At 43.0% G+C, this 23,792-nt stretch overlaps 1 protein-coding gene and 1 long non-coding RNA gene across 2 annotated transcripts in view; both read right to left on the bottom strand.

Moving 5' to 3' along the window:
* Nucleotides 1-21,402, bottom strand: part of Ehd4 (EH domain containing 4) — a 64,746-nt gene extending 43,344 nt beyond the window's left edge. The window contains exons 1-2 of the mRNA XM_051144436.1: nucleotides 21,134-21,402; nucleotides 3,099-3,275 (exon numbers count right to left, since the gene is read on the bottom strand). Of these exons, the coding sequence (XP_051000393.1) occupies nucleotides 3,099-3,275; nucleotides 21,134-21,369 (413 nt within the window). The 5' untranslated portion in view covers nucleotides 21,370-21,402. The remainder of the gene's footprint in view (nucleotides 1-3,098; nucleotides 3,276-21,133) is intronic.
* Nucleotides 4,220-4,857, bottom strand: LOC127188069 (uncharacterized). The gene is made up of 4 exons (XR_007830519.1): nucleotides 4,762-4,857; nucleotides 4,682-4,721; nucleotides 4,442-4,481; nucleotides 4,220-4,321 (listed from the first exon to the last, which is right to left on the bottom strand). It is a non-coding gene; the product is annotated as an uncharacterized LOC127188069 (long non-coding RNA).
* Nucleotides 21,403-23,792: the final 2,390 nt, after the last annotated feature.

Consider the following 23,792-nt stretch of genomic DNA (forward strand, 5'->3'; position numbering starts at 1 on the left):
TTAAAAGTGTGGACTTTGCTGACTGAGAATTTCGGGGGGGGGGAGAGGAAAATCAGCTTATTTCTCTTTAAAGTTTGCCAGGAAAAAAAAGTGTGTGTGCGCACATGCACAAACACACACACACAAAGACAAAGGTAATGAGTATTAGGATTCTAAAGCAACCTTCTAGGAGAAGGTTACTGTGACTTGGCCTCTATATAGGCCAATGATGGCACAAATCTGATTGTTGCTTGACCCACGTCCTATGCTCCCAGAAAGTATCTGATTGGTGTATGTGTGTGTGTGTGTGTGTGTGTGTGTGTGTGTGTGTGTTTGTGTGCACGCGCGCATTCATGCATGCATGCATGTCTCAATTTCCTTGGACTTGGCTCATTCACCTTGTCCTGAGCTCCTCATGACCCTGGGTTCTTCCCAGGGTCCTGGGTTTCACTTCTGTACAAAGAGAAGCTGCCATAGGCAGCAACTCTGGAATTAAGGCACAGCCCCTCCTGAAGAAGAGAATCTGCAGGGAAGTCATCTGTTAGCAACAAGAACGAGCTTCTGCATGGCTCCATCTACATCATCTGCGCACTGCTGCCTGACTCACTGCCATGGTCTCTTGCTAGCCCTCAGGTGCTCTCTCTGGTTTGCGACAGGAGCATCTGAAAGCCTTTAAAGGAAGGTTCTGCTTCTAGGAGGAAGCTTGAAGCTGCCTGGGCTCTCAGCACAGCCACCATCCAAGTGCTCTCTCCAGGGTCTTCACAAATGGAGCCTTCCCAGGCTCTGGACAGGCAGCAGTCAGAGAGTTGATCTTATTTTTAGAAACATCTAGAAAGGAGAAGTGATCTCAGGTCTCTGGAAGAGCTTCAGTACCAGCCCTACTTCCTCTCCCTCAGCAGCTGGAATTGACTCTCCAGTTCTAGCTGATGGCTGGCCCCTATTTTATAAAGCTAGACTCAGAAAAGAGGGGAAAAAAGAATGTAGAGGAATGGCAGGAAAGGGTTAAAAAAATACACACCTTTAACAATATTAACTGTCCCAACCACTTATTTAATTTTTCAGATAAGACTAAAAACGCGCATGCACACACATACACACACACACACACACACACACACACACACGTGCGCGCGCACACACACACATACAGAAATTGACAAATAGCATTACCTCAAGCTAAAAAGTCTCTGCACAGAAAGAAAACAATCAACAGAGTGAAAACAAGCTATATAATGGGGAAAGTATTTATCAGGCTTTTGATAATCTAGACTATATAACAAACTCAATTTTGTTTTTTGTTTTTGTTTTATTTTGTTTTGTTTTGAAACAGCGTTTCTCCATGTAGCCCTGGCTGTGCTGGAACTCTCTCTGTAGAGCAAGCTGGTCTCAAACTCATAGCAATCCACCTGTCTCTGCCTCCCCAGTGCTGGGATTAAAGGCATGTGCCACCACCACCAGGCTTAACAAACTCAAAATTAAAGACAGTAATTCCCAAAGAACCACTAATCCAAAAAAAGAAAAGGGCCAGTGATCACAAAAGAAATAAAAATGTCAGTTAAACACATGAAAAAATGCTCAGTGTCTTAGCCATCAGGGAAATAAAAATCAAAACTACAGCGAGAACCCACATCATCCAGTTAGAATGGATATTATTTTAAATTGCTAGTAATGATGTGGAAGAGAAAGGAACTTTTATACAATGTGGTAAATATCAGGTGGGGCACTCACTATGAAAAACACATAGTTTCCTCAAATAACTAAGAACTACCTATCACCGGCTATCTCATTCCTGTATATATAATATACCTGAAGAAAATGAAACTAGATGCATAAGAGATACTTGCATGGCCATGTTTATTGTGGCACTACTCATAACTAAAATATGAAAGCAGCCCATCAACAAAGGACAAGATAAAATATGGTAGTCAGGCCTATGGTACAGCTGCAATTTCAGCTACTAGAAGATAGAGGCAGGATGACCTCAAGTTCAAGAACTGCCTCATCTACAGAGTAAGTTCAAGGCCAGCCTGGGCAACAACCCTGGCACCCCCTGGGGAAAAAAAGTTAAAAGGAGGCCTGGCTATAGCTCAGTGGGAAAGCACATGGGAAGCCCTGTGTTCAGTCCCTAGCCACAGAAAAAAAGACAAGAAAGAAAATGTGAGTATGTGCACATACAGTGGAGTACTATTTGGCCATAAAAATAAAATCCTGTCGTTTGAGGCAAAATGGAACCAGAGGGTATCATGTTAAGTGAAATAAGCCAGATTAAAAAAGAATTGCATGTTCTCTTTCATATACATTAGAACTAAAAGAACTAAATAAAATAATTAAAAGCAAAATTGAAAGAAAAATTGTTTGGTGACGGGAGAAAGAAGAAAACATGGAAAGGAGGGAGGGAGGGAGGAACACAGTGGAACAGAAAGGAAGGCCAGCAGAAAGCCTGCTATCGGTTTCCCCCACCAACACCTCAGATGCATTGGGAAATCCACTGAAAGACGACAGGGGTCAGGGCATAGACAGAACACATCTCCAATCAAGGCAGAGCAACCCACATCTGTACCTAGAAAGTAATGGCCAGGTATATAGGCTAACTTTTTGTTATCACCCTATTTAACTTTGCCCTGCTCCAAGGAATAAGGAAGGAGCTCAAAGCTCAAATGAAAAGTCAAAGGAACATTCAGGGAGATGAGGCAACCTGTCCTCAATCAAAAGACCAATGGATACCAGGGGACCTTAGGTCTTTCTGGGCTAAACTCCCTGAGTTAGGAAGCCCTGCACACCACACCTGAGAGGTGGCTACCCCACAGCTTCTAGTGACAGGAACTGGGCAACCTGAACTATTTCTGTGCAACTCAAGTTATTAGCCATTTGTCCGCATGCTGGGCAGCATTAATGTCCATTTTGGGGCCTCAGCTATGCCCAGTAAAGTCACTCAGAACAGATGAGAGTGAAATATGATTGATTGACTAGCACATACTCCCAACCCCCCACCCCATACACATTTTCCTCTTCCAGAACAGACATGGTCTGTCCTTCAGTTTGGGCGCCATAAGTGATAAGGAATAATTTGAAGAAAAAAGTTTTAATGACCTGACCAGGGGTGGCTTGCTGCTCCTTACCTGTTCAGGAAAGCATTTCCAAAGCGACTAAGCTTTCGGAATGGCTTTTTGGGATCCACCACTAAAGCGTTCCCAGGGGTGCTCCCCTCGGTCTCCCCGTACATCACAGCAATGAAGGAGTCTGTGGTTGGCTCCGGACCAATTCTCATGCCTGGGAAATCTTGCTCCAGTAAGTATCTGGGGAAAAAAGAAAAGAGTGCGATGTCACACACATGAAGCTGGAGAACTGCCTGGGATTATCCAACAGTTATTAAAAATCTTGGAGGATCAGGAGTTCATCTCCAATACATACACTATATACAAGTTTGAAGACAACATAGGTTACATGAGACCCTGTTTCAAAAAAACAAAACAAAGTCTCATTAACATGTCACTCCCTGTGTAGAAAGCATGCCTGGGCTGCACGTGGAGCACCTTTTGTATGGCTCCCAGGCACCTTGCACAAGTAGCAATCACGGTATGTCAGGTGTCCTGGGAGTAACCAGGGAATGACCAGGCTCAAGGAAAGAAACAAACTGCATGTGTCTCTGCAGCTCCTCACTCCAACAGCAAACTATCTTTGTTTCTATACATCCTGACTAGTCAAATGTAACTGTGACTATTTTGGGGATGGAGACAAAGAACTGAAAGTCAAATGTCAAACACAATTTTGCCATCATTATGAGGAGAAGTGAAACTTCTTTCTTATGTAAACAAAATGAAATTAGTTAGCAATATTAATAGGCTTTATTATAAACCTTTTCTTTAAGTCATTGCTACTTTTTAACTTTACCCAAAGTTTTTACATTTACCCAGAATAGACACATTGTTTTAAAAAGTTCAGAGTAATCATGAAAAAATCTGATAATAACGTCTAGCATTTACTGAAAAGACATAAAGCCTTTTCCTTTCCTTTCCTTTCTTTCTTTCTTCCTTCCTTTCTTTTTTCTGAGACAGGGTTTCTCTGGGTAGCATTAGCTGGCTTGGACTCACTTTGTAGATGAGGCTCAAACTCACAGTGATCCACCTGCCTCTGCCTGAGTACTGGGATTAAAGGCGTGCGCCATCACATCTGGCTGACATAGAGCCTTATACATGCACCATGCCTTATATATGCACTATACCTTATGCATGTGCTGTGCCTTATGTATGTATGCACTATACCTTATGCATGCGCTGTGCCTTATGTATGTATGCACTATACCTTATGCATGCATTGTGCCCTATGTATGTATGCACTATACCTTATGTGTGCATTGTGCCTTATGTATGTATGCACTATACCTTATGTGTGCATTGTGCCCTATGTATGTATGCACTGTACCTTATGTGTGCATTGTGCCCTATGTATGTATGCACTATACCTTATGCATGCATTGTGCCCTATGTATGTATGCACTATACCTTATGCGTGCATTGTGCCCTATGTATGTATGCACTATACCTTATGTGTGCATTGTGCCCTATGTATGTATGCACTATACCTTATGTGTGCATTGTGCCCTATGTATGTATGCACTATACCTTATGTGTGCATTGTGCCCTATGTATGTATGCACTATACCTTATGCATGCGCTGTGCCTTATGTATGTATGCACTATACCTTATGCATGCATTGTGCCCTATGTATGTATGCACTATACCTTATGCATGCGCTGTGCCCTATGTATGTATGCACTATACCTTATGCATGCATTGTGCCCTATGTATGTATGCACTATACTTTATGCATGCGCTGTGCCCTATGCATGTATGCACTATACCTTATGCATGCATTGTGATCTTATTCATGCACTGTGCCTTATGCGTGCACTGCTATTTCACAGTTCCTATAACACTTTCAGGTGAGTGATAACATTATCTTCCTTTTACAGGTAGGAAAACAGGTATCAGGGAGGCCAAGCAACCTAGTGAGTGAAAATGGAATGCCAGCGGTCAGATTCTCAGATGTGTCCTGTCTCCAGATCTTTACACTTGGCCTGGCACTAGCAATTATTTCAAATAAGCAAGAACATTCAGGATCCTCACGGCAGGGTATAAGCCTGGAAATAAAGACTTTCTATTTCCTTTAATGTGAGAAAAAGGGGCTCACTAGACTGTAATCCCCTAGTCTCCCCAAGGACATGGGACACATTGCCTCATTCCCCTTGACAAAAAAGCTGAAGCTAGAACACATTATTGCTTCAAAATGCATCCATACTTAATTTTTTCAAAGATATTAAAATATTTCCAGTCAAAGCCTTAGTGTAGCCAATAGCACAGTTATTAGTCTTAGGAACAGAAGTGTTTATACTAGTTAATTCTACAAAATTCCACACAAATCAGACAGACAAGAGCTACTGTGAGATGACCTCACACTGTGAGACCAGTATTTATTTCACACACCTAACTGAGCATGTAACTCAGCCCTTCTGGAACTTCAAGTCTAGTCATTTAAGAGCAAAGCTAGAGTTGAGAGCCAGGTTGTACTATGGCAATGTCCGGTCTAACTTTCTTTTTCCTTTTTTGAGGTTAAAAACCTGCTAGCTCAGCAAGGTAACTTTATTTTCTGAATTATATACAGAATGTCTATCTACAAGCCTGATTCTACATGAAGCTACTAGTCTAGAATTCTCTTCCAGTCAGTGTCATTCTACCTAGCTAGTCTACCTTTCTCTTGAGTCCCTGCAAACCAACGAGGGCTCCTTACTCTCTTTCCTAGAATTCTGCTTTACCTGTGTCCTGCCAGCTGCTTCTCTGTTGGTCCTGAAAGCCCAGAGAGAAAATTCCAGTTTTACTTTCAAAACTCTCAGCCCGGATGAGGCTAGGCAGGGAGGGAGGGAGACTGAGGACTAAAGACAACTGTGCTGATGGCAAAGTTTGAGCTAATGGCTGCTAGGGCTGCAGGAGTCCTGGTAGCACACGGTTTCCAACTCATAAAAGGGTCACGTCCAAGTACCGTTCTGACCATTGAAGGCAACAGGGTCAACGTTTACTGGGGTCTCACATACCCCAGTAAAACTGAAGCAGCAGACAGGAGCTGTCCCATCAGCTTTGGGGGAGGGGAGCTCAGGGTTGCGTTCTATCTCCAGGGCTTCCTTAGAATGTGACTCCTTCTCAGTGCTTTTACAAGGCCGGGCAGGAAAGACCCCCAGGTTCCACACCAGGGTTGGTGAAAGGGGACCTCAGGTGGGAACAGAGAGATGCTGTAGTTAGACTGGGACAACTCGGGGCTGTTTACGTCAGACACTCACGGCCAAGAGGTATCTAAACTCCTATCTGACGATTCTCATTTGTGTTGGAATTAAATAGGATATTCAAGGAAAACTCCAGTGACAAAAATTGTTTAAAGGAGAGCAGATGTTCCTGTCTTCTGAGTTCATACAGTAATAGAAGCCAAAGTTTCCTCAGTAGCAACCCTGCCAGGAAGAATGTTAACAAGTCCTTTTCTTTCTTTTTTTTTTTAGTTTTTCGAGACAAGGTTTGTGTTAGCCTTGGCTGTCCTGGAGTCACTTTGTAGACCAGGCTGGCCTGGAACTCATAGCGATCCGCCTGCCTCTACCTCCCGAGTGCTGGGATTACAGGCGTGCACCACCACGCCCAGCTACAAGTCCTTATTTTTATTTTTAAGCTGCAAATACAAACTGCTTTCAAGAATAGGGTGCCCTCAGCTGAGACTGTGATGTGTTGAGGCAAACACAGACAAGAACCAGGGGAGATCACTGTACTGCTTTCTTAGGATGCGAAATTGTTCAGTGGTTCTCGCCCACAGGTACTAAAAATGTCCACACTCAATATTCAGTTTCATATCAAAGGAGTTCCAATGCAAGACCCAGTATATTAGCATATTTTTAAAACCTTCCATACACTCAGTGCTGGTGAGGGTCATGAGATCTACCTTTATATGTAGCTACGAGAATACCTGGCACAACCTCACTGCGAAAGTACTCACACACTTCACATAACAATGGGTCGCCTTCATGGAGCAGGTCCTCTCTTAACTACTGTGGAGGTCATCTATGGGCCTATTTTCTCTCCCTTGTGAACTGTCAGCACCTACAGGGCATGATATATATGTGTGTATATGTATATATACACACATACACATATATATGATATCTTACATATGATATCATGTATACACTTTGTGAGTACCGTATATATACACTCACAAAGTCTCTGGGAATCATTTGATCTAACCCATCTAAAGAGAAGGACTACTGTAGACAAATGACTTGCTTTGTTGTTCAAACTCACTAGTGGCCATACAAGGATCCCCTCACTCCTGGACCAGGCTCGGCTCCAAGTGTTACTTTGGGGCTCCAGAGAACTCTGAATTCACTGGTTATTTTAGGGCCTGTCGCATACACGAATCAACATATGACACCCTCTGAGTGGACTGTCCAGAAGGATTCTCCTGACACTCAGATGTACATCATACTGTTGGGCAGGCCATAACGTGTCAATGTAGAAAGAGAATCAAGAACAACCAAGATATCGAATGTCTGATGTGACAAAAGTGACACTGAAAGGATGAGGCTAAAACCAGCAACCTGGGAGGGGAGGCTATAGTGGGCCCTAAGGCGTGACATACGAAGGCACGTTAACTTCACAGACCCCTGCATAAGGCGGAGCCAGGAGTCAAACCCTTCTCCGGAGACACCAGAGGCTTTACTAAAGCAGGCATTCCAGGGAGTCTGAGGTGTTATCTGTGATAACAAGAGTTGAAAGGAACACAAGGGGCTACAGGAAAACTATAGAAAAGAATCCATTGTGATGCAGAGCAGAGCAGTCCACTCCACAGGCATCCTGTACCTTAAAGGCTTGGACGGTCCTTGGCACCACCTTGCTCCCTTTCCTGTGTTCTCGAAGAGGCCTGCCAATTCTAGTGATGATTGCTCCAAGGTCTGAGCCAAGCCATCAACGTAAAAGGGCACAGGAATCTGAATCACATGTGGATGGGCGGAAGTGGTGAGGGTGGACAGGAGACCTGACCTCTCTGTGTCCTGGTCTTATGAGGTCACTGCATGTAGATGGTGTCTTTTCTTTTATTGCTTAAGCTAGAGGAGAAAATTAACTTCAAAGAAAAAATATCATTTGTGACAAAGGGAAGGAAAAGAAAATCTTAGGATAATGAAAAGTTGTTTACTGTGCCCAAGCACCATTTTCTCAAGAAGATACTATTTAACAATACTACAAATGTCAGCTGTGACTTCTGTCACTTGGGCATTTCGCATGCATTCTCTCTGGGTTGGTTCTTTCGTATTTCTTTATTTTGTTTAGTAATATACTCTACCTAACACTCGGTACTTGCTATATGCTAAAGCCTTTACATAAAAGGTCTCAATTGGTAATACCTTGTGGGTAAGCACTATTTTCATCCCTGTTTTACAGGTGAATAAACCATGTGTCAGATAGGTTAACTGAGTTAAATCAGCATTAGAGAGGCTGAGTCAGCCACCAACGGGAGCGTTTACAGGAACACGTTCTATGAGTCACAAGGAATGTCAGACAGAAGATCTTGTTAAGCAGGTATTCAATAAGTTATTTACACTAAAAATATTCCACATATATTTGGGTGTTATTTGAGCATTACTTTAACATTCTGAAGCTAAAATCTACAAATACAGCTTATGAAAACAAAGTATTTAAAGAAGTATTCAAACACACCCTGGCATTGTGCAGCGTTTCAATTCATTATTATGCTTCAAACACATTTTTAAATTAGTGTGTGTGTGTGTGTGTGTGTGTGTGTGTGTGTGTGTGTGTTTGGTGTATGAGAATGTGCCACATGTGTGAGTGAAGGCAAGAAGACTTTCAAGAATTGGTTCTCTCTTTCCATCATGTGGGTTCTGGGAAACTGAACTCAGGTCATGAGGCTTGGTAGCAAGTTCCCTTCCTCACTGGCTATCTTGTTAGCCCACTAAAACACCTTTAAAAGGAGGATTTACTTTGGAGCTAGAGAGCTAGCTCAGTGGTTACGAGCACTTAATGTTTTTGCATGACTAGGATTTTGTTCACAGCACCCGTAGTGGCTCACCACTGTCCATCCAATACCCTCTTCTGGCCTTCAAGGGTACCAGTCATGCACAGAGTGTACATACATACATGCAGGCAAAACACACACACATAAAATAAAAACACATCTTTAGAAGAAAAGAGGGAGAATTAAACTAACTCCAATAGCTGCCTCAATCCTTTGAGTCTTAATAAGGTTTTATTTGCTTATCCGTGGTACTAGGGACTGAACCCAGGCCTTAAGCACAGCAGGTAAGCATTCTTCCATTGTACCCCGTGCCCCGCCCTACTAACTCGAGGGTCTCTGAACATGCTATGGCCAGCAGAAGAGCAATCACGAGAGGCAAGAAGGAAACTCAGCTCAACAGGACTAAATAACTGGTGCTGGTTCAAACTTCTAGAATTTATTAATAAATCAGGCATTTTATTTTAGCCATATTTAAGTGCAACACAATTTTAGAAAAAAGTTTCCTCATAATTAACACAGCCCCATGTATACAACAAAGCTTAAGACATGTTTACACTGAAACTCATTACAAGTACATATGGCCTCTTCCGAAAGATGGGTTCTGTTGACTCAGAAACAATGCCCAAGCTAGGGAGGACAACTGAGGTAAACACAATGCCTGTGAGAGTCAGAATGACCTGGCCTAAGACAACACAGAAGTTACCTAGCTTGTAGTAAAGCACAGGTGACATCTCTCATATGGATGGCTTTTATTAACAGAGAAGCAACAGGGAAAGTCTGGGATAAACAAACCTAATAGTTTGGGGAATTCGGGTGAAGCCTGGCCACATAGCTAGCAAAGATCAGGTTAAAAACTACATCCATTCCTAGCCTTCTGGGTGGAAAACAGGTAAACACCGTCCTTTGAAGAGACAAGCTTAAGCTTTAAAGGCATGCACCACCACGCCTGGCTTGTTTGTTTGTTTGTTTGTTTTAATTCATGTGTATGGGTGTTTTGCCTGAAAGTGTGTCTTAGGCACCACTTGAGAGCTTAGTGTCCAAGGAGCTCACAAGAGGGCACTGGATCCCCTGGAACTGGAGTTACAGATGGTTGTAAGCTGCCAGGTGGGTGCAGGGAACTGAACACAGGTCCTATGGACAAGCAGGCAGTGTTCTTAACCAATGAGCCATCTCTCTAGTACCATGGTTATTTTTAACATTTTGATATATTTCTATCCAACATTTTTTTCTGGGGACATAATTTTTCTTCTAAAATTATAAACTGTCTAAACAACTTTGCATCTAGATTTTTCACCATTAGTTTTCTCTTTGCTATTAAAAAGATCTTTAAGCCGGGCGTGGTGGCGCACGCCTTTAATCCCAGCACTCGGGAGGCAGAGGCAGGCGGATCGCTGTGAGCTCGAGGCCAGCCTGGTCTACAAAGTGAGTCCAGGATGGCCAAGGCTACACAGAGAAACCCTGTCTCGAAAAAAACAAAAAAAAAAAAAAAAAAAAAAAAAAAAAAAAAAGATCTTTGACATAATTTTTAAAGGCTGTACACTTTTTGTTGTTGTTTTTGTTTTATTTGAGACAGAGTTTAATTCTGTAGCTCAGGGTAGCCTCTGAGTCACACAGATCCTTCTATCTCAGCCTCGTAGGTGCTAGGATTCCGGGAATACGTCATCATTCTCAGCTTAATGGCTGTAAGCTACCCTAAGGTAGAATCAATTTAGTTTGCCATTTCCTAACTGCTAGGCAGCTAGATGGCTCTCATTACTTGGACCAGGGGAAGCAGCTCAGCGGTACAGCAGATGCTTAGCATATATGAGGCCCTGGGCTTAGTCCCCAACACCCCTCTCAGTCTGTAAATCGATTAGTAAATTCAATCTCCCCTACCATTTTATTTATTTTTATGTTTTAAAATTTGTTTTATTATTACTACTTTTTGTTTTATTTAAGTTTTTTGTTTCTGTTTTGTTTTTAGTTTTGGCAAGGGAGCAGGGTCACTCAATACATAGCTCTGGCTGTCCTGCAACTTGCTATATAGACTAGGCTGGCCTGCCTCTGCTTCCCCAGTGCTGAGATTAAAGGTGTGTGCCACCATGCCGGGCAAAACTGTCTTTTTAAAGCATGAAACCTGCCATATTATCATTAGGACTGCTTATTTAGGTGATATTATTTTAGAAATTGCTGTGCCGAGCAATGGAATGGACATTAGCCTGCTGAACCAAAAGACTGGAATTTGCTGGGCGAAATCTTATCTGTCTGATGATTCTGCCAACTCTCAGTGGAATTCAAATACTTGAGGTTGAGCTGTGCTGTGAACAGCTGCTTTCAATATGGTATCACCACCTGTGCCTTCCTTCCATGCTTTCAGGAAGGTAGAGAAATCTCTTGGAACCAAATCAGCTTCTCACAGCACTGTTCATTTTTCCAGTTTTCACTCAATCATACAATGAACATTCATTGTTTTTGATGTTATGATTTGTAACTTATAAATCTGACAGACTTTCCTTAGGGTGTAAATTCTTTGATCTTTGAGCACCATGATTCTTCATGATGGCTTTGCAGAATACAGAATTAAAAAAAAAAAAAAGACAACAGAACACCTTTTCTATGAATACTGATATTCTCTAATAATTGAATTCTATGGAGCACTGATATAAAGGAAAGACCAAGTGGTATTTACTAGAACTCTTCAGACACTGTTTTGCCCCTAATAGAAGTATCTAAATCTATATACAGAGTCTTACTACAAAACTGTAGCTGGAGAACAACTTGCTGTGTAGACCAGACTGGCCTCAAACACAGAGATCCACCTGCTTCTGCCTCTGAAGTGCTGGGATTAAAGGTGCATGCTACCATACTCAGTTAAATAAAATCCTTTAAAAATTAATAATGGAAGCTGAGCAATGGTGGCACCCTCCTTTAATCCCAGTACTCGGGAGGCAGAGGGAAGAGGATCTCTATGAGTTTAAGACCAGCCTGGTCTACAGTGTGAGTCCAGGACATCCAAGGCTACACAGAGAAACCCTATCTCAAAAAACCAAAAAAAAAAAAAAAAAAAAAAAAAAAAGGAAAAAAATCTCTTCACATGGTTAATTTGTGAGATATGAATACACTACCTTTAGGTTTAAAAAAAAAAAAAAAAGGTGATAGCAGGCCATAAATAACATAAAGGGGAATTTTTTTTTTTTTTTTTTTACAAAAGCAGCAGCAGCTGAAGTAACGCAGCGGCCCTTGCAGCCGGATGAGAAACGGTCCCAGCCAAAGCCGTGCGGAGCTTCTGCTTAGGAACAGCAGATACAAAACTATCACAGAAAAAATACAGTTCTCACGTAAATGAATCCCAGTGATTCATTTATTATTATTATGTATGAATAATACATAGCATTTAATATAATTCTGTATAATATATAGTATATTATAATAAATATATCAAATAAATATACTTTAAAACTCTGTGGTTCATATTTTTCTTTTCTTTTTTGAGACAAGTCTCTACGTAGCCCTGACTGTCCTGGATCTTACTCTGTAGACTAGGCTGGTCTTGAACTCAGAGATCTCCTGATCTCTGCCTCCTGAGTGCTAGGGTTAAAAAAGGCATGTACCATCACATCTGACCTTTAACATAAAATTTTAAATCAATCCTATTTAAGAGAAAAATATAGGGCTACTGAGATGGCTCAGGAAGTGGATAGAAACTTTGCCCAAAGCCCAAGAGCCCGAGCCCAATTCCTGGAACTCACACAGTGAAAGCAGAGAACCAACTCCTGAAAGCTGTCCTTGAATCATCACCCTTGTACCTTGGCATGTGTGCCTGCTACACCCCCAGGACACATAAAATAAGTAATGCAAAAAATAAATGCAAATACTATCAGAAATAAAAATTGTTAGATTTCATCATAAATATTAAATACATTTGCATAAAAATTCTCATACAAATGTAAAGGCAAACCTCTAACTGGAAAAATAGAATAATTATAACTAGGTATTGGTAAATGTCATTGGGAAAAATATCCAACTTACAGAAATTGGGTAAAGTCCACAGAATTCACACAAAAAAATAAAGATTAGTAACTATTTTATAGGCTCAACCTTACCAGCTTTTTAAAAAGCAAATTAAAAAAATTTTTTAATGCTGACAATTAGTTTTACTGGCAGTTTGGTCAAGCTGTGATCCTGATCCTCATTTCTGGTGGGAGTTTAATTTGAAGTAATCTTTCTGAAAAACAGTATGTACTCGTAGACATTGGCAGCTATAATAATTTAGTAATACACATAAGCCTGGGGGAAAAGTGGGGTGTACATAGATGTGTGTGTATGTGCACATGCAGGTGCACAGGTGTGCCTATGCCCACATGGTTATAGAGGTACACTACGGGTGACATTCCTCAGGGACCATCCACATTTAGTTTTGAGGTAGCTTCTCTCACTGGCTTGGAGCTCACTGAGTAAGCTGGCTGGTCCCAGAGATGTGCCTGCCTCTGCCCTCTAAACCCTGGGATTACACAGCATGCTTGAGATTCTTATGTGGGTTCTGGTGATTGAACTCTGGTCCTCACACTTGCATGGCAAACACGTTATAGCCTGAGCTACCTCCCTAGTTTTTTGTTTTGTTTTATGCAATTATTTATGCTCAGGTTAGTTGAAGGGGGAAAAAAAGCTGGAAATAAAGTCTTCTGATCAAAAGTATTCATCATAGCATTCTGCACCACAGTGTAAGATTAACAATGAATGCTCCAAGCTGTGCTACAGGACAATACAACCACAGGGTGGGGTGCAGGACTTCAGGTGTCTTTCTCTACTGTTCCCCACCTTACTGCCTTGAGACGACGTCTCTCACTGAAACAGAAGCTTCATAGTTAGTCATTTCAGCTACCTATCTCTACACTGCTGGGGCTGCAGGTACCCAAGAGCCATGTTCAACTTTTTATGTGGGTGCTGGGGATTTGAACTCATGCTTACAAGGGCAAAGTGCTTACCTACTGTGTCATCTTCTTAGCTCCTGAAATTACTTTTGAATATTATTTAATGATATTAGAAAATTTCAACAGGTTACAATAAGTTGGGGAAAAACCATCACTTTGCTGAATTGTATTTATCGAATCTCCAGCAGGACTTCTATGTCTTCATCAAAAATACAATTAGATAAAGCTGGGAACAGGTGTAGAGTTCCCTGGAGTCAGTCTCCCTCTGCTGGGTCAAAGCTGAGCTTCCTGAGACTTGGTGGTTCAACTGCCGCGACCCTATTGATTGGCCCTTCAGATATCAGTGGTTCTTAAATGTTCCCAGAAGAACCAGAGGGAGCCTCTGGCAGCCAAATTCCAACTGAAGATGGCTCAGATGGGACCCTGGAACCTTTATTTTGAAAGGTGATTCAGATGTACAGCCAGACTTAGGAACCAACATTTTCTTGATTACAATCCCAAGGTTTAAAATGTCTTTTAGTAGTAATTGTTTAAATGAGAATTTTTTTAATTAAAAAAAATTCTTTTTGGGTTAAGGTTATAGTTCAAGCAGTAGATTGCTTGGTATATGTAACACCTTTCATTCAAATCCCAGTTCCACAAAACCAAACCCACTGCTACCACCACAAAAGTCCTCTTTCCAACCAGTGTCTGTCTTGATACTTGGCCACTTGCAAGCAGGCAATACTATGAGTGGACACACCACAGCCCTCCCACTCTTCTTCAAGCCCCACTTCCACTCTGTTTTCAATCACCAGTTGCCTTTTCTCTACAGCTCTCCGCTTCCCATCCACTTACAACCGTTGAGCTCAGGTTCTTCTTTAAGTAAGCCAGTGCAACGTCTCTGACCAGTAGTTCCTCCTCCAGGGTCCTGTTGCTGAGGATTTTCTGTACTTCCCGCCACCCATACATTCCTCAACCTCCCACCACCTGGCTTTCACCATCACCACTTTCTGACACAGTGCTTGCCATGGTCACTCTGGCTCTGGATGGCTGATCCGCCTACAAGCTCTGTTTTGACCCTTTCCTCTAGAATACCTGGCTCTTCGTACCCTCTCTTCTCTCGGTTTCTGTAGCTTCTGTGAGGCCATGCAATATTTTGCCTGTTTAGCATTCCCCAGCCCTTTTCTGGTAATAGCATCCAGAGGCATCACCTTTCGCCCTTCTTCAGGCTTCTAGGTTAGGGGCTGACAACCCCACTATGTGTTTCTCCTCTCTCTCTCCAGGGTTAGGTATATTATTCAACCAGAGACTTGCTGAAAGTGCTGTACTTCAGTTTCCACCTCCTTTCTCTCCAACTACTATATACATAGTGTGTGTGTGTGTAGAGGGGGGGAGGAGGGGGACAAAGAGAGAAAGAGTAAGACAGAGAGAGGAGAGATAAATAAATAAATAAATAAATAAGGTTTTATTTAGCCCAGGCTGGCCTCAAACTTGCTATGGCAGATAAGGATGACCTTGAACTTCTGCTCCTGCTGTGTCTATCTCCCAAGTGCTGGAATTACAGGCATGTTTCGTTACCCCTGCTTTATGTGTACTAGGGATGAAACCTAGGGCCTCTGCATGCTAGAGAAGCACTCTATCAATTGATCTATTAATCACAGCCCCTAAAAACTATATTTAAAATGGTATTTTTAAAGCTTTACAACATAATAATGCTACACATTACTTTTCCTTTTATGTATGAAAGTTTCGTCTTTATGATATGCTTATACTTGTGACATTAGTATTATCACATGCATGCAATGCTTGTGGAGGTCAAAAAGGGTGTCAGGTCCCCTGGAACTGGAGGTTCAGATGGTTACGAACCATCCTATGAATTCAGGGAACCAAACTGGCTCCTTTACAATAGCAGCCAGTGTTCTTAAGCCCTAAGCCATCTCTCCAGGCCTTATTAAGCATTTACTTATGAAATTTTTCACCATACATTTATTTTATCAACTTGAGTATTATGAATGATGAATATTTATTGACTGACAAGATATACAAGGAGAAACAAAACCACAGGAATTCCACAGTAGCTACTGTACTCCCTCTGCCTCACACTTACTTTTTAGTTCCCTTTGGGTTTTTGCCTGTTTGTTTTTTGTTGTTGTACACCCCCCCCCCTTTTAAGATTTATTTATTTATTATTATATATACAGTGCTCTGCCTGCGTGTATACCTGCAGGCCAGAAGAGGACATGAGATCACTTTATAGATGGTTGTGATCTGGGAATTGAACTCAGGGCCTCCAGAAGAGCAGTCAGTGCTTTTAACCTCTGAGCCATCTCTCCAGCCCCTTGTTGGTGGTGGTTTTTTTTTTTTTTTTTTTAGTTTTAAATTAGCACACACAGATGCACAAATTACTTGACTGGCACTAATTACAGAATTATGAGAATCAAAATTATAGGCTGCTTCATATTAGGAGAATGTTTTAATTGGTTTGTTTTTTATTTTTCATTTCTAGTGATTAAATTCAGGACCCTGCGCGTGCTAGCACTTACTTCACTGCTGAGCTACACCCCAACCCTGACTTGAATACAATTCACATACCAGGAAATTACTCTTCTACAGAATAGATCTATGTCTGATTTACTCTCAAAATTCTATCATCAGTACCACTCCTCAATTCAGAACACTTTCATCACTCCAAAAAGAAACTGCATACCCATTAGCAATCTCTTTTCATTGCTTTGGCACGTGGCTACTCAGCTGCCTCAGCAGCAGCAGCATCTGTTGAGAAAGCTAGTCTTTTTCCATTGAACTATCATGATATCTTGTTAAAAACCAGCTGATCATAAAACATGAAGGTTTGGGCTCCGGGGTCTGTACCAGTGATCTGTCTATCCTTCTGCTAGTAGTTACAAGATAAATTCTGTCAGGAAATGTGAGTCTTACAAACTGCCCTCTCGTCCCCACCGGCCAGGGCTGGTTTTGTAACTCTGAGTGCCTAAGAATTCTTGAGTCAGCCTATCAATTGCTGTCTCAAACAAACAATAAAAAACCAAATATTAGGGCACCTCTATAATCCTATACCTCCAGAGGTGGAAGTAGTAGGGACTACCACACGTTTGAGGCCATCCTGGGCTATTGGGCAGGTCCAGACCACTAAGTACTATTCACTGCTACTGTCTGAGGAAACAGAAAGCAGCTCAGGAGCGTTGCCATCTGAACATGGCCTCCAATCCACAGACACTGGGTGGTTCTCCATTTAGGTCTTTCTTAATTTCTTTCAGTAGTCCCTTTAATTTTCCACGCAGAAGTCTTACATTTTTTTGGTTGGGTTTATCCCTAGGTGTCAATATCTTATCCTTTCTGGATGCTATTGTAAGCAGGTGCTTACTGTCATTTTGAGATGTAACAGAATTCTGTCTCTAGTCAAGATTTTTTTAAATATAAAAGGCCATGTGGTGTGCAAACAGTTTCAATCTTTTCCAATCTGGATGCAATTTGCATCCCTCCCTCCTCCCCCCCCCCCCCCCCCCACCCCTTATTGCCTTGCTCTCTGTCCCTTTACAAAGCCTACTTAGTTTCTTTGTTTCCATCTGGGGACTGAGCCTGGGACCTCGCGCAGCCTAGGTAAGTACTCTACCACTGAGCTATCCCCCAGCCCAGCCTAGTATAACAGTCTCAGAAGTCACTTCTTCTTTTCTCCTAATTAGAATAAACTTTCTTGGGGAAGATGTCAGGGTGAAGGAGGAGGAGAGGAAGTAAAACCCTCACCAGCAGGAGCTGCAAAGTGTAGCTTTAATTGATTTCCGGGGAGCCGCCCATGTTTCACAGTAGACCAATTTTGCTTTATAGTAGTTAAGCCCGGTGGTTTTTTTGTTTTTTGGTTTTTTGGGTTTTTTTTTTTTTTTGAGGAACCTCTGAACTCAATTTTTTGAGGGGTTTTCAAGACAGGGTTTTTCTGTGTAGCTCTGGCTGTCCTGGAGCTCGCTCTGTAGACCAGGCTAGCCTTGAGCTCACAGAGATCCGCCTGCCTCTGCCTCCTGAGTGCTGGGACTAAAGGCGTGTGCAACCACCACCCGGCTTGAGATGAATTTTTAAAATAGATTTATTTTTAATTGTGTATGGGATACATGTGGGTACACATGTGAATGCAGGTGTTCATGAAGCCCAGAAGAGGGCATTGGATTCCCTGGGGCTGGTGTTACAGGTGGTTGTGAGCCACCTAACATGTGTACTGGGCACCAAACTCCAAACTTGGGTCCTCTGGAAGAGCAGTGAGTGCTCTTAACTGCTGGGCCAACCCATGGAACCTTTTCCTTTTCTCTTCAAGCTGCGGATATGATTCTGAATAAGCCCAACACCTGCCCTTCCTCAGCCATTCAAATCAAAGACGATGCGGTCACTTTCATCAGTGCTAGTCCATTCTCCTTCTTGGGACAATTTTTTCCTTGCCAGCCAGAAGCAGACTATTTAACAGTCCTTACTATATAGCCTGTCTTCTGAGAAATAAGACAACGAGACAACAGAGCTGTCAGCTGCTCTCCCATTACCCCAAAGAGACTGACAAGTACCCACCACAGCTGAATCCTCCTCCAGCCTTTCAAAGCTATGATCTATAGGAGATTCTACCCATCTCTCCTTTCCATTTGACCTCAACCTCACTTTTCCAAATTCACCCTCCCTGGCACTTGGACCCTCCTGATGATCATCCATACAGGAGTGAGCAGATTTTCCTGACATCCCAGGCTCTTCAGGCATCCCACCTAGGAGACCTTTCCATCAAACAAGGGACACACTGAACTGCCTCAGTTTTGATGAACGTCCTGGCCCAGTACATACAATGGGACTCTTATTTTCTCTAAAACAAGAGAGAGGAAAAACAAAGTTTTTAGGCGTGAGATACATAAGCAAAGGCTGTGTTGAGTGGCTTACAATAAAGAGGAACATTTCCCTCCTCGACACTGTAGGTCCTGTGTTAGTCCAATGGAAAACCACCTGTGATTTTACGGACAAGCCCCTCCCCCAAGTGTAAGTGAGCTCTTAGTGCTCAGGCTAGACGCAAAGCACCCAGGTCCCTGGCGAGACCCTGACTAACGCCAGGGCCAGGAAGGCTGCTCTCAGAGCCCTCTTTTTTGTTTGCTACCAAGTGCTGAGTCTCCAGGGCAGCGGCCCTGTTTGCTGCCTTCCTCTCAGAGACCAGTCACTTCCTCCTCCTCCTCCTCTCTAAAATCAATTTCAGATGCCACAAGTGTAGCTTCATCCAGCTTCCTGTCCACAGTGGTCTTCTTCTCACTCCCAGGTTCACATTGGGCCCTTTGGGTAATGACAAAGCCACTTGGCCCAAGCTTCCAATGAAGGTGCTTCCTCTGTGGGTTGTAGCTCCTCCTGAGTTCTGGATACTAAAAGTGCTTAACTGAACGGTATAGCCATGAGCCAAATCGCAGACCCCATCTTAACACTACTCCACAAAGCTTCTCCTAATAACTGAAGCAGAGGAGAATGAGAATAGAACAAAATAATATGAGGTGGTGAAAGAAGACTGATGCATGTTTCTGTGAACTGAGTTGTACTCTCCTACCTCAGGCCTGTTTTCTAGCCAGCTATGCACAGAGGAACACTCTGTCTTTAGGCTAAGTGGCTACAGCATCCAGGAAAGGTTCCCTAATTATGCATAGGTACAGCGAGGCCCATGGCAAAGATGAACAGGAAGAAATGGTGGAACTGTTATGAACCTGCCACCAGTACACTTTAACACTGTTACACTTTTATTTGCTCTAAGCTTAAAAGTTCTCCCCGTGACTCCTGAAATACTGTAGTACCCTAGCTACTACTAAGACCTTACCACACCATCTGCTTGCCATTTATTTTGTTCTTGTTCCTTAGGTCTTGTTGCTGTTCTTATTGCTGCTGTTTTGTTTTGAAGACAAGGGCTTTTGTTGTATAGTCCAGGTTATCCTAGATTGCCTTATGTAGCCTAGGCTGGCCTGGAAGGCACAATCCCCATGCCCCAGCTTCCCAAATCCTTGGATTACAGGCAAGCACCATCCCAGCCAGCTATTTGCCATCTTTCAAGAAGCCAGTTACTGTTAACATAACTAGAGTTCATTTCTGAGGTAACATTCAACACTATTTTCAGCTTATTAAAAAACATAAAATGAAACTATTTCAACATTATTTTTCCCTCTCTTCTTTCACATTTCAAAACACAATGTATTTCCTTTGTTGGGTTCACTCACAGTGTGTCTACAGGCCTGGATTTAACATATTTCTTATAGTAACAACTACTCTATTTGTTGGAACTTTTTAGGTCACAGGAGTGAAGAAAAAGGAGTCATACTTAACAGAAATGGCAGGTACCCAAAGACAAGCAGTTTTCTGAACACCTGTTGAACATTAGAGGATGAAGAGAGTGTTCCGATTTCCAAAACTCTGGATCCAAATCTTAAGTGTTTAGTTACTTTGCTTCAACTGATAGGGGCTTTAACTCAGAAAAACACAACTTCCCAAAGAAAGGGAGTTTTAATATGTTGGTTGTTTTAGAAATAGACGCCTTATTTAAAAAGCAGTCTGTTTCATTGTAAATTATTTCTCATCGAGTCACTAGAGAGGAAGCTATGTGATTGGAACCGCGGGGCAAGCACGGCTATTGCTTCCGGAGACAGAGCGACCGTGACAAATATTTTCAGTTTGTCAAGGGTGAAGAAATGGAAACTAACAAATAGTAACCTGACACTCCCCTTCGTTCCACAGGCTGGAGAGGCGGCTCTGCTGTCGGGTAACTTCCTATAGACCATAAAGCTGAACGGTGGCAGCAGCCGTGGCGGAGAGTGACACGTAAGAGCACGGCAATATTTCTACCGTGGCATTCATTCCTTCGTTCATTCATTCATTCATTGCCACTCTCTGGAAGCTTACCTCTTCAACTAGGACCCGCACACCTTCTTTATCGCTTCTAGCCTTAGGCTACACTGCGGATGCTCTCTAGAGCCTCGCCTGCCCGCCCTCCCTTTCCAGCTCTCCCAGGGCAGGGTGACAGGCTCGAGGAAGGCCTTGGCAACAGCAAGGAAGAGGCTCCCACCCCGCTCCCCTCGCACGGCTTGAGCCCGTCCGGGCTGGGGGAGGCGACGGGCCAAAACGAGCTTGGAGTGTGATTTGAGAACAGACCGTGTGCTTAAAGCGGAGGGGCCGGGAGCCGGCGCGGCGTTACCTGATGAAGGTGGTCTTGCCCGTGCTGTACTGGCCCACCAGCAGGATCATGGGCTTGTTTTCGAAGTCTGCGTCCTCCAGCGCGGGCGAGTGGAACTCATGGAAGCGGTACGCCTCCTCCAGCGGCAGCACCTTGCGCTGGTAGAGAGAGCGCAGGCCGCCCGTCACCGTCTGCACCGCGTCCATGCCGCCCGAGCGCTCGCGCCCACCCGCCTGCCGCCCTATCCAGCTGAACATCCCGCCGCCCGCCAAGTTGCAGCTCGCAGTACTACACGCAGACCCCGCGTCGCTCGCTCGCCAAGCTAGGGTAGCTCCGGTCACCGCCTTCTCCCGGGGCCGCCCCCATGTCGCAACGACCAATCATCAGCCGCTACGTCACGGGCGCGCGCTCATTATTCAGAAGCGCTCTCAGACCCTTCCTCATTGGGCGTCTGCCAGCGAGCTCTAGCCAATGGAAAGACTTGTCTTGAATTATTGATGACGACATCGGTCTAGAGGGCTGGGTTAGGAGAGGGAGTAGCCCTGGGGAAGGGGGGGGGAGTTGGAGGGGGGCAAGGGCGCGTCAACCCTGGTACATCCTTCTGACCAGGTGGCGTCGGCTTCCGGGCAAGTCTGAGCTGGCAAGAACGAACTACCAGAGGTTGCCCTTCTGAAACTCATCCCAAGCCTTTGGACGTGGATACCGGGGACGGAAAATTCAGAAAGTTGACAGACGGGTTCCTTTCCCCCGGCAGGTTTACTGCCAAAGAAACTGAGAATCACGGATATAATTGGCAAAATTTGAAGAAGAGAAAATGAACTTCAACCTGTTTGCGTAGGCATTTCTGCCTCCACTCAATTCTGGATTAATCAAAACCCTCTTTCTCCTAGACACTGGTAGAAGTAATTGACCATCGCCTGTGCATCCTAAGCAAGAACTAGTGTTAGCACATTTTCAGCGTGGCCAATGAGCCCAGCTGCATAGGAATAACCCGAGAGGCTTGTTAAAATCAGATCTACTGAGTTAAAATGTTGAAAGATGTAGCTCAGCAAGTCCCTGCAGGTGATTTTCCTGTGTGCATAGAATTTGGAGAAATGCCATGTGTGAATTACTTCTCGAACTTGATAGAAATGCAGAGCTGATTTGGTAAGCAGTTGTAAAACTGCATTTTAAGGATCGCCCAGGTGTTGCCAGTGCAGAACAAGGGTGTTTATGACAGTTTTGCTCCTCCTAAAACTTGGAAGCAACCAAGGTGGCCTTCAATAGGAAAATGGACAAACTATATCCAGAAAAAAAAAGCTGCTGTCACTATGAGGTGACTTTTTAATTAATGAGGTTTCTGGATACAAGAACATGCTAGAAACAACAATTGGACATTGCAGTGGAAACTCTGCATGCCTTGGAATAGCACCCAAACTAATAAATGTTTAGAGCTAAATCTAATCAAATGTACAAGATCTATATGCTGAGAATCACAAAATATTTCTAAGAGAAATAAAGGCCTAAGTATATCATGCCTGTACCATTTGCACGGACCAGAAGACTCAACATTAAGATATAAATTTCCCCAATTCACCTAATAAAAAGTCTCAGCAGGTTTTTCCTTTAGTCAAAATTAACAAAATGATTTTAAATTTCACACGAAGAATGTGAAGGACCTAGAATAAACAAAACAATGTAAAATATAGCAAAAGTTGAACTCTTATATTACCTCATTTCAAGACTAATAAAGCTTCAAAAATCAAGGCAGGGTGACATTAATGCAAGCGTTATCCAGTAACATACACTAATGACGTTTCAGCAACAGGCAAGAAGCTTTCGTAAGATCATCTTGACTAATGACGCCGTATTTTAGTTTGTCTAAGTACGCCCCATGATGTTCACACAGGCCTAACAAAGCATTTCTCAGAACATGTCATCTCTAAGTGACAACAGAGCCCAGAAAGAGACCTACGCATAACTTAGTGGATAACTCAAAATCTGTCTCTCTTTTTGGAGCAGACTCTCGTGCAGCCAAGCAGGCCTCAAACTCACTAGATACCCAAGGATGACCTTGGACTCTCGAGTCTTCTGTCTCTGCCTCCCAAGTGCCGGGATTACAGGCCTATGCCGCCAAGCCTGGCTAAGAAGATCTTTTGTGCAAACAGTCTAGAATGCAGAACCTCAGCATGCATGAAGCTCTGAGTTTCATCCCCACCAACAGCAACAACAAACGTGACCCACATATAGGTCTAGAGCAATAGGATATCCGTATATGGGAGCATGACTTTTGATCCAGGTCTCTTACTCTATGTTCAAATGAACTCAAAATGAATTCTAGAGATAAACACAAGATTTACAATTATAAAACTTCTCAAAGAAAACGTGTGCAGTTGTAAGGTAGGGAAATTTTCCCTAGATAACACGAGAGGGACACCACATAAAGAAAATTAGTTGATAAACTGGATTTCATCAAATTTAAAAATGTCTGGCCAGGTGTGGTGACGCACGCCTGTAATCCCAGCACTCTGGAGGCAGAGGCTGGTGGATTGCTATGAGTTCCAGGACAGCCTGGTCTAAAAGTGAGTCCAGGATAGCCAGGGCAACCCTGCCTCAAAAAACTTAAAAAAAAAAGGTCTGACCTATGAAGGAACTATGGGAAAGGTAAGGTGCAGACTTGCAGAAGATATTAATAAATAAC

This window comes from Acomys russatus, chromosome 4, assembly GCF_903995435.1.
Source record: "Acomys russatus chromosome 4, mAcoRus1.1, whole genome shotgun sequence".
Taxonomy (NCBI): domain Eukaryota; kingdom Metazoa; phylum Chordata; class Mammalia; order Rodentia; family Muridae; genus Acomys; species Acomys russatus.